Below are 11650 nucleotides of genomic sequence, written 5' to 3'. Positions count from 1 at the left end.
TCTCAGACAAACAAAATCCAGGAAGCAAAATGAAAGCTAAGGTATTTACAAGAGAACAGGTGTGGTTGTAAACAGCCAGTTTTGGCACCGGTTCAGTTCATGAGAAATATCTGGAGACTCTTGTATTAGAACAATGACAGCCTGGTGAGTGAGTGTGGCAGGGCAGCTTATACGCTGCACTGATTGCTATGAGTCTCAGTTGTGTGTGGCTGAGAATAGAAAAGTACTGAGGGCACCGGTGAGCAGATGAGGAAACAATGGCAGCAGGTAAGAACTGAATATACTGTTCCTACACGATGGCTTTGGTGAGCTGTTCAGTTTTCTTCTAGTGCCACTGTGAGGTTGACATTTGTGCTTTTTTAATCAAATATCTCCACAGCAATTGAAAAGCTATGAAATTGGATTCAGACAGTCATGACAGTCATGCCCCTTTTAAGATGAATTGTAATAAATGGTGATTTTGCGTCTAGTGATATGACCAGGTCAATATTTTAATGGCCAGACACCTGCAAAACTAATAGAATTACCCTCAGCTTCAGCTGCACTTTGTGTTTACTGCTTATTAGCAAATGTTTGCATGCAAACCAGCTAAAAAAATATGACGAACGTGGAAACCTTGACTCTAAACATCGGCATCAACACAGAGCAGCTAGCATGGCTGTAGACTCTAAAGAGTAACACAACACCAGGCTCTGTAGGTGAAAGTTTCAAGCTGTGTTTCACCTCCTGGATGTAGTTAGGTGTCATTAGGAAGTTTGCCCTGTTGCATCTGTAGCTCACCCTACTAACAGTGATGTCACAGTGTCCTGGAGTACACCTGTCTGTCACTGCAGCAAGGTGAGTGTTGAGGTGCTCTTTAATATCATGTGGGATCTGTGTGTAGAATCTGTGCACAAATACTTCCTGGTGAACTTAGCAGCTTGTGATAGAGTGTTATGCTCACCACAGGCTCTCCCTTTAAAATATTAGACTGTGGACCACCTTGCTGAATAAATCAGTGTTCTATTTCTGTATTGATATGACCCATGTGGCCTAGAAGGAAAAGCACATTTTTGCAAATGAACCTAGTTTAATTTGGTTAATTGCTGCCGTAATGCCTTCATTGGTGTAGCTGGTTATGTTTAATGTAGTGGTGATTATGGGTGGACAGTGGATAGCTCTATACTGTAATGCTGTGACATGTGCAGTAGTCAGTGTTTCTCTTTCTCTTTCTCTTCCTACTGTGGGGCTGACCTCAGACTGTAATGATGAAATGAGAGAGAGAGAGAGAGAGAGAGAGGGAGGCGGGGGCAGCTCAAAGTTAATCATTTTTCAGTGTTATATCATTGTCATGTCTATGTAATGTTTGGTCAGTTGTCGTCCTGCTAGCAGTGGATACACAGCCTGAGCGTGAGTATGTCTGCAGTCCACAGTTGTGAATTTTCTCAGCTGTGATCCACAGAGCTGTAGGAGTTTGGTCAACTTGACTGACACTCATTCTTCTTCAGATGCACTATTATTTTCTGACGCACTGTTCACATAGGATTTCTGTGTCTTCTTTGTTACAACTATTTTTAGAGTTAAGTTGTAGAGGATGAGAGTGAATCAAATGTAAGGATAGCCTCACTTAAATGACAAAATGATTTTATATCGTTTGCATTGCTACTAATGTACAGGTAATGTACAGTGATTAGGAATATTAACTCTAAGCCTAAGGCATTAATCAGTACTTTAATGACGCATCAAGAGACAATATGCTACTAATAAGCATCTACTTGATGCACACACACACACACACACACAAAAAAAAAAAAAAAAGATAGATGGTCAGATCTTTATCTGCAAAGAGAGAGGAATTCATTAACCACATGTACGTCTAGGTTGTAGGTAGTTTCAGGACATGGCTCCTCTGTCCTAACCTGAGAGTATGTGGCAAAGTAAACAGGTCACTTTGTATTCTCTACGCAAGGCCAGGGACTTTGAAGCCGTCCTCTTTGCGTATATGTCTTTACCCAGGTTTCCCTCTGCGTGTTTGACAAACAGAAAGACCCCTGACTCTTCTGATGCACTTCAATATGTTTGCAATCTGGTCCAGATTGCCCAATACAGTCACAGTGTAGACAGTGTACAGCCACTCTACAGCAGGTCAAACCCAGGAGGTTACATCCACTGTCATGCACAACCACAATCTCAGGCTAAACCATGCTTTTTGTCTCATGTCTCATCATCGTCTTCTGTACCAGGTGCAGTACATTCAGCTTAACTATAAAAGGTCTAGGTCCACCTTTGAGGGGCTTTCAACTGCATGGTTTGCTCAGTTGGCACACAAAAATGTTGCTGTGTAATAGTTCTTTCAAGGTATACTAAATGTGTTGACAACGGAGCCTCAATAGGGAGGAAAAATTGTTATGGATGAATGTGAGCTTTTCCAAGTGTTTTTAATGCCGTGAAACTGATGAGTGATTCAGCTGTGGCTTCAAAATCTCTGAAAGCTTCAGATATACACCCTAAAAAAAAGATTCAGTTTGAAATACTTTAGCAACTTCAGAATCCAGATTGATAATGGGAGTTACTGACTCAAAGTCAAATAGTGAGTAAATAGTCAAGTAGTGATTTAGTTGAGTAATTGTAGAAAGGAAAGCTCAGACTATGACTATGAGTCATATGTCTTCAGTCATCTTATGAATTCACTGCATAGCTGTGGTTTTTAATTCTGCTCCTCTGGACTCAGAGTCCTGCTGGTTTTCATTGTAGTCATCTGATCAGGGACTCATTTACATTCTGGGAGCTGGCTGGAGGCTATCAAATGTTTTTAACTGTGTGGTAAGAGAGGAACACTGACTCCTATCAGTCATGTGTAAAGTGCTTGGATGTTGTCTTCTTTTTGTTTAGTAGCTTTAAGGTCTAAAACCCTGCAGTAACTTTTTCACAAATGTCATCAAACCAGACTTCTAGCTTTAAATACATCCCACAGTCCAATGCCCTGCACCATCTTTGTTTGGTAAAAATGATGCCTGAGCCTCACAATTACACTTAAATGGAGACACCAGATTTCATACAATGTCTGCTGTTCAGTATCTCAGAGTGTTACTCCTTTTATAACCACTAGGTGTCAGACTCAGGCTTTTAATGTGACGTGTGTGTGCGTGTGCTGTGGAGTCCTGTAATGCGAGGTAGGACAAATCCAGATCATTGTTTCTTTCTGTTGAGTAAAATCCAATGCTTCAAACTGTGTTCAGAGTTCTGCTGGTGGAGTTTCGTGACAAGCAAACCTTTTTGCATGTTAGAACACTGATTTGACTTTGTCACATTTGCCTTCTGGGTAAATCCTACACTTGTGACCAACTTGTGATCAATAATCCTTAGTGTTCTTGAACTATCATTGCATGTCAGCACAATGAAGCACTGTCGTTTCCTTTTCAGCAGATGTTTCACTCTATAGTAAATTGCACTTCCCCCTCTTTGTTGTGAAATGCGTCTTGTCTCTCTATGGGTATTCTGTATGAGCTAGATATCTGACACGCTATGACCTTCTCATTTTAGGGTGCTGAAACATTAACATGGACAAACCACGGAAGCACGACCCGACTGACCACAAGATGAGTGACTCCAAGAAGAACTCTGAAAAGGTTGGTGTCATTAAATCACTGAAAACAGTGCTGCCAAGTGCATATCTTTCTCTTTGTGATGTTGACTGCTTTGACAGCTTGACAGTCCTGTCCTGATGGCTCTATGTACGTCACGGCTGTTTGACGTTACTGTTATTTGCCTGTTATGTTATACATTAACAGGTATGATGATGATAGGTATGGAAAGGACGCACTGTGAGGATGCTACATTTCAGAAAATATGTAGCTTTCTGCACTGTTTATTCCTGGTTATCTTTAAACATTTTAATTAACATGTAGAATTTTCTGTTTGCAAATGCGTCCACATTGAAAATATCATTACTAATCTGAAATATGTATCAGATGTTTATTGTATTATTCATGAGTGTTTATAATTGCTTATTAACATTTCATGAAATATAAACCGCACTCCACCCACTGGATGCCATTCCCTCACTGCTAGTGGTGAGGTAAACGTTGGTATTATGGTGTTGATCTAGCCAGAAATGCCACTTTTATTGACGGCCTCCTCCTGCTCAATAATAAACCGCTCCTCAAAGATAACACACACAGCTGCTTTCTAATCTTCCAAAGTATGATCTTAGGATACAGGTTTGAGCCACAGACTGATTTAAACAGGTTTGAGGTGTGCCAATGGAGCAAGGTCCCAGTGGAGAACTTTCCATACTTCATCTGTTCAGATACTACCCCCATTTTATTGGGCAGACTCAGCAACAACAATAAAGTGTCAATATTGGTGTGGGTGGTACCCAGTAACTCAATAAATCAACCGTTCTTAAACAGTTTTTGAAACAATTTTTTCTTTTTTTTTTTTTGCTTTTCTAGTTACATTTTCTGTATGTTTACAGTGACGAACACACATTTTCAGGCAATGATCAACAGAGCATCATTAACATTTCTGTTCAAACTGAAGCTGAACAGCATTTGTCACACAGGTGTGTATTCATGTACCTACACACACCTACTTATTGTGCTCTAACAACTGTTCTTCTATAACAGTTGGAGCGTTATGTCCAAGTTTACTCTTAGAAATAAACATAGACTCTCTGCTAAAATAGCGCCATGTCTTCCACCTCCACATTCAGCTCCTCCTTTGCTCTGTTTGGCCTTGTTATGACGACCTGCTGAACTCAGTCCTTTCAATCAGATGTGTTTCCTTTAGCTTCGACTTCTCCTTTTCGCAAAGTCAAATTTTATTGGCCATACGGCGTAAGCCATATGCTAAACCCATGTTCAGAGCCTGCTCATAGCTGTAAGTTCGTGATGTAGACAGTTTATTCACTTATTGCTGATAGCTTCAGTATCATCTGATCACACATTTGAGAGAGACACTTCTTTTGCTTTGGTTTAGCAGATAACATCCTGTGTTCCTCACTGTGAGCTCTAATCCTTAACTTTGCCATAATTCTTCTCCCCCTCTGGCTCCAACCCACCATCCTCTCTGTTCTACCTCCACCACCAACTCTTTCTCTAATCACTCCTACTGGGTCTTATCCTGATGTTTTGGATGATGCAGCTATGCCTCCAGGCTGTTGCTCTCTCTGTGTACAGCACAGGCTGATGCTGTGCATACAAAGGGTCTTTGTCCTTCACTTAGCAGTATATGAGACACACACAGGAGAGTGTTTATTGCCTCAAGACAGGACCCAGATCTGCTTCAGAGAGGCTGTTCATCATATAGGATTACAGTCCCAGTAAAGCTCTTCAGGAATTCAAACTAACCATTTTGACACCGCTTTCAAGTTATGAGTGGAAATCTGCAAAATGAGTCTTTTTTTTTCCCCTTAAAAATTAGATAAAATCTGTGAACTCACCAGCAGTACACAACAGTAATATAACAAGAGTCTGCAGCCATGCAAGCGGCTGTCAGTCTGTGCATAGTTTCAGCTAAATTTCACAATGCTAACTGATTAGCATTGCTCATTTTAAACAGGCAGAATGTTTACCATTGCCACTATCTTACTTCAATGAGCCAATAACCACAAACACGGAATACAGCTGAGAGTGATGGAATGACAGCTCTGCAGATATTTGTCGAAAACCAAAGAACTGGAAAAATGACCCGTCTGACCTGATGATGGCGCCAAAGGAAAAGTGATGGGATCACCAGAGTGTTTACAATGAATCCAACAGGGGACAAGACTGTCAGTGCCAAATCTCATAGCTTTCCATCCAACAGTTGTTGAGATCCACTAAAAGCCCAAAATGTCAACCGGCTGGTGGTGCTAGAGGAAAGGTCAGAGGATCACAAATGTCGGTAGAATCCATCCTCTTGAGATCACGAACGTCTGTGCAAAATGATACGACAATAGTTTGAGGGTTAAAATAAAAGAGACAGACTGACATTGTCATCCCTTGTGCTGTGCCACTGGAAGAGCTAGAAATCATCTGATTTACTAATATATTAAAATCTGGGTGACAGTTTTAAAAATCCGTAAAAAGCTAAAACTATTACTTTTATTTATGTCTTGCTAGCAGCGAGAGCTAAGTGGAGGTGATTGTGGAGTGTTCAATCTGTCATACAGCAAACATACTGCCATGGAATTCTGATATTATGGATATTAGTGTGCAAAGGATGATCTCTGCTTCAGGTCACCTTTTAACGTTTGTTTTATTATGTCAGGTCAAATTTCCAACCTCTATACAAGACATATGAAAATTAACTAGAAAGATCACCATTAAAATCGCAGCACATTCATGGTCCCCAGGGTGAGAACCTATTCCATTAATACTCTTCACTGCTGGCCTAAATGTCAGCTTTGCACACTGTATATATGTGTGTCTCATAATCTATGTGCCAGGAAATTTCATCAGGTCCATTCCCGAACCATTCATATCCCAAAGGGCTTGAATTTCATGATATTGTGGCCTTTTTTCTTGTGCCACTCGTAGAACAAACTTTATGACTCTGTCCCCTCAGGTGGTCAGACTCTCCGAGCTGAAAATCTCCAATGCTGTTTTCCTGCTCTGTCTGACTCTTTTGTGTTCTGGATTTTAATTAACTGCTTGTGGGTCTTCACACTTGTAGTCTTTTCCTGTTTTGTACCTGTGCCACCCGTTTACAGTGTCCTTTATTTAAAACTAATAACGTATGTCTTTGCAATTTCATTCATTCTTTCCAAATGAAAACAGTCTGTCTTAATGTCTCCTTTGAGTTTTGGAACGTTTTGATGTTAACTCCAGTATGCAGTACATATAGCTCAGTTCTTCTCTAAAACACCTTGAATAACTGCTGCCTGTACCATTTTGCACTGGTTTGCAACAGAGCATGCACAGACCACCATGAACTTCCCACTGTGTTGTTAATAACTGTTGTTTAAACTGCAGTCAAGGGCAAAGTGAAGGGAATAACCCAGTTTCCTGGCCTGGATACCTGGACCTCTATTAAACGTCCTAGTCTGAGCCCCCTTGGTTTTAGTCCAACTTAGAAATTGATAAACAACATGTGACGAATGCAAGACCTCTAACATATGTAATATGAAGGTGTGTATTATGATCCTGTATGTGTGCTCTCTTGTTAGCAGCCAGTCACAGCCTGTCTGTTGAGCGCAGCCTTCTTCGGTGCCCTGGGTTCATCTTTCATTTATGGATACAACCTCTCCGTGGTCAACGCCCCCGCTTCGGTGAGTCAGACTGTTCAATTGTCTTGTAGGTCTGCTTGTGGAGCATCACCAGTCAATTCTTTCTTTGTTAGCACTGCTAGAAATCGCTAAACTTTCTTCTGATTGTGCCTCATAAGCAGGTTTTGGAGTTAGCTTTAATGTTGAAAATTTAGTTTGAGTTGTCTCCTGTTTTGAATGAATTATCGAAAATGCACATGTTCACAAGTTCACAGACACTGTCACTGTTATATTCAGCCCCACTACAGAACTCATTAATTGCTGTAGAGTTGTCTATTTTTTGTCACTTAATTAGCACACACTATTTTTAGGGCAAAGCAAATCTTCTGTTTTCCAACCACATTGTACATTGGTGACAGTAGTTCTGGGTTAATGATTTCACAGTTTTTGCATGCACATTCAACAGAAACCAGTGAGCTGATTGTGAGACCAAAAAAAAAAAAATACACAAAACATATAACCTGAATGTCTAACCAGTTTACATTAAATGGTGTAATACCAGACAGTAAACTTTCTAAACAATACATTGCTGAATGTGACACTTTCGTACAGTCAGCAAAAGACATGAGCTGGATGGCAACTTCAGTATGCTCATTTAGGATGGATTGGGAAACTGTTTTCACGGTCTGTAAATCCTTTTTTGACTGGTGAAACTCAAACGCAGTTTTCAAAAGCTTTTATGTACCGGTCCAGCTGAGCTGGAAGAGACGCAGCTTTTTCCGAGGGCGCACTTTTTAATCTGGCCTTCTGTTTGTTTAGAGGTAATTAGATGCCCCACAGGTCATTTCATTAGTATTCAAACTTTACAACCCTCAGCTCTGCAGCTGTTAATGCATGTACAGGCAAAGTTGTAGGAAAATGCAGAAAATGGATTTTAGCTTTCACTGAATGAGATATAATAGAGCCTCATTGATGTCACTGCTTCTGTCTGAAGTTCTGATTGATTCAGTCATTCTGAGTGTCAATGCAAGCACTAATGTAATAATATAAAGGAGTAGAAGTACCATAAAAATTCAAATATAATTGTGTGTTGTTTTTATAGTATTTTTTTAAAGCCAATACCCAATACATGAAACATGGAAAATTGTCCCCCGAAATATTTGTAACTTACACATCAGTTCTCCCCAAAAAGCTGAAAGAAAGCAGATTTCTTCCCTTCAATTTTCAGAGTTGAACGACTCCAAAATGCACTGAATGTTTTTCATTCACTGAAAACCACTGTGTCTTGTTTGAGTTCATGTCAACAGCGACACTGAACACAGCAGCTGTGAGCGAGGTGCCGAAGCGTTGTCCATCCTTGAGGTCCTGCAGAGCGCTGCTGCTTCAGCTCTGAAAGTTTTGAGCTGAGCCCCCAACGTTTCTGGTCCTGGAAACTGGTGTTTTAATGCAACAGAGCAGAGCTTAACATGGAGCATACTGCAGAGAGCAGTAAAGATTCAGTTTTCGTGGCTTTAGCATGATGCAGAGGTGCACACACAGCTCCAACATCACAAACCAGCTTTCACGTATTTTGCTTCTTCTGCTGTTCTATAGTGTTGCATCTGTAACATGATGGACTGAAAGGTCCATCAAAATGCAGCTATTAATGTGACTCAGGCAGTGTTAAAAGACCAAAAAAGGACCAAATGATGAACACCAAGGTAGACAGGCTGAAGAACAACGAGGGAGCTTGAATCCAGACAAACGAAACAAACAGGCAAACACTGCAGGAGCAGAAAAATCCCCAAAACAAAGAAGAAACACAAGGTCTGAAATGTGTTAGATTGACATCTGAGGCTGACAATAATGCCTTTCAGGTGTCACCGAATGAATGCATTTATCAAACACCTGCAGCAACACACAGCAGCTGAAACGATACGTTTGTCTTTAAATTGAGAGTGATGTGCGCATTTACCCATGTGGCACAGCAGCAGCTTTGAGTAGGATCTGACGCACATCCACACAGGTCAGCTGCTACACACAGAGGAATTCTGTGCAATAAAGCAGCTGCTACAGGTGAATGCTGAGCTCCATCAGAACTCTCAGGACATTTTTATTTTAAGATATGCTATTAATGCTAATGTTGCTTCTGAACTCGTGCATGTGTAAATATGCAAGTTCACCACATCAGCTTGGAAGATGTGTGATTACTGTGTGCACAACTTGTTTCTGCTGCCCCTGAGTGGCCAAGAAAAAAAACACACTGCAGGTTTTATGGATTTAATAACATTAGAAATTCACTGTGTGTGCAGATGACGTCACCTTTTTGAACTCATATGGGTGAGAAACCACAGCTGAAATCAGAACACAGAGAACTCTCTCATGTAAAATAACCAAGGCTGTTCAAGCTTCATATAGGGCCCCACTGCTCAAAGTAAGAAGCTGACTGACAAACTTTGTTTTCAGGGCCTTTAAGTTTGGCATTTGTCTCACAGTCAAGTAAAAGCATATAGAATGGGGGTAGACAGGGTTCCTAGGCAGAGTCAAACTGGAGTTATTACTACAAAATATGTATCTTAGACCATTCCTCCAGGAATTCCCCAATATTTTTTAACCTAACTTGACATACTGGAATGAAAAAAGCAGGAGAGTCAAACAGAGATTGGATTCCTAAAGCCCTTTAGGCAAGAAGATAACCAGGAAAACATTCTTAAACTGTACAGTGAATCTTCAAAAATTTGATTCATTGTGTTTTTTCTGTTTCCACAGAAACATCTGGAAAAAAAAAAAAAAAAATAAATACTGAACTCACTGAAGCCATGAGAGAACAATGTGGTCACAGAACAGCGGGGTTCTTTTCATTAGGTCTTGTGTGCACGACTTGAGCAAACCAGAGATCACGATGTTAGCCGTGATTGGTGAGGTGTATTAAGTGAGCAATGGGAGGATGAAAGGGAAAGAGAGGAGACCTGGCTGCTCTGACCGGTCAGTCTAATTGACAACTGTGTGATCTCTGGGATCACTTCAGGTTTACTCTAATGTGATATCTGTGATATACATTATTTACAGGGCAGAAGAGTAGAGAACTATACATTTTATATCAAATAGTTCTTCTGTAGTAGTAGAGCTGAATCTTGTCTGCTTTGCCCAAACATTTTAAGGGGCATAAATTCACATGAAGAAACTATATCCGCAATTCTTTCATTTAGAGAACATAGATAATGAAGCCATGGCTGAAAGGAACCTGCCAACATGTTATAGCTGCATTTCTGGACACAGTGCATAGGAAGCAGCATGAGTACAGATGAGACTGTGCTGACATCACACAGCAGCAGGATCCTCTCTGCCTCGACTACAGTGACCATCTAACACAAGTCACGACTAACCAGCCAGCCAGAAGGCTGAACAGCAGGAAACGGGGCTGAGGGATGACTAACTTTAGCTGGTCAACTCTCTTGCAAAGCAAACTATGCCTGTTTCTCAAGAGCAATTAAATGTGTATAACTAATTGCTTTTCATTTTCACAAGTTTTAAAGAAAGAGACTGATCCTCTACTAAGCACTTCAGCAACACACTGCTAAGATACGGCCAGCATCTCCTCCAGCATCGACCAGCAGCTGAATGCTGTGTGCCTGCAGTCACTGCTGCTGGAACCAAATTCATCCTGCAACTAGACCTGAACTAGAACAGTAATGGTAATAAAATAAAATCTACAAAGTCATCTACAAACTTGGCTGTGATTGGCTCAATCTTCTCACGGAAGATCAACTTAGACTTCTAAGAAACTTTTAAGACTTCTAAGAAATGATCGTATTGCCTGTGGGTGCAGCCCAGTCAGTTTTAACTGACTAGTGATGTAGTAGCTTGCTGCAAGTAAAGGCCTATTTAACACGAACCAATGTGCGCAATCATAACTTACCATGAAGCATTTGTGGATGAATTGCTGTGTGCCACTCTTTCCTTCATCTTCCCTGCATCTGGCCCCAGGTGCAGCAGTACTCAAGTGGTTTGGGGGGGATTATTGAGGGTAAACACTATACATGAATGACCTCCAATTTCTCAGTAACAACCTGCTCATGGGCAGTAAAAGCTGTAAATGCACAAACTGCCTAAGCATCTGTGAGTATGTTGTGCTGTCAGTAAAGATATTAGCTCTGCATTTTCTTTTGATCTTGATTCCAAACTTTTTACAGGCGGTTTGGGCGTCATTACTCACTGAAAGAGGCTGACTGTATATATGTCTAAAGGGCGGAATCTCACACTGCACCATCAGCCTGCCAGCTTCATTTCTAACATCTCAGTCCACTCTTTTCTTAGCCTAATCCCTCAAAAACTGCTTCTCCAAAAGCATGTTAAGGCTAAGATAATCTTAAAATCCTTCTTACAAGCCGTCTTAGGAGGAGTCTCTCAAAAGTGTCATAACTGAAGACGCAAAGTAATCATAGATTAATGTGTGCTTCTGCAGGAGGCCAAGAGCATCTTAGGAAACTCCAGAACCTGCAG

General features: G+C 40.8%; 1 protein-coding gene across 1 annotated transcript in view; it reads left to right on the top strand.

Moving 5' to 3' along the window:
- The first annotated feature begins 204 nt into the window (after positions 1-204).
- The window catches only part of slc2a9l2 (solute carrier family 2 member 9, like 2), a 98911-nt gene continuing 87465 nt past the window's right edge, over positions 205-11650 (top strand). Inside the window, exons 1-3 of the mRNA XM_076753398.1 lie at positions 205-267; positions 3523-3608; positions 7130-7231. Coding sequence (XP_076609513.1) covers positions 3540-3608; positions 7130-7231 — 171 coding nt within the window. The 5' untranslated portion in view covers positions 205-267; positions 3523-3539. The remainder of the gene's footprint in view (positions 268-3522; positions 3609-7129; positions 7232-11650) is intronic.

This window comes from Chaetodon auriga, chromosome 2, assembly GCF_051107435.1.
Source record: "Chaetodon auriga isolate fChaAug3 chromosome 2, fChaAug3.hap1, whole genome shotgun sequence".
NCBI lineage: Eukaryota > Metazoa > Chordata > Actinopteri > Chaetodontiformes > Chaetodontidae > Chaetodon > Chaetodon auriga.
The sequence above is the reverse complement of the archived record's forward strand: the minus strand, read 5'-3'. Positions and strand labels throughout refer to the sequence as shown.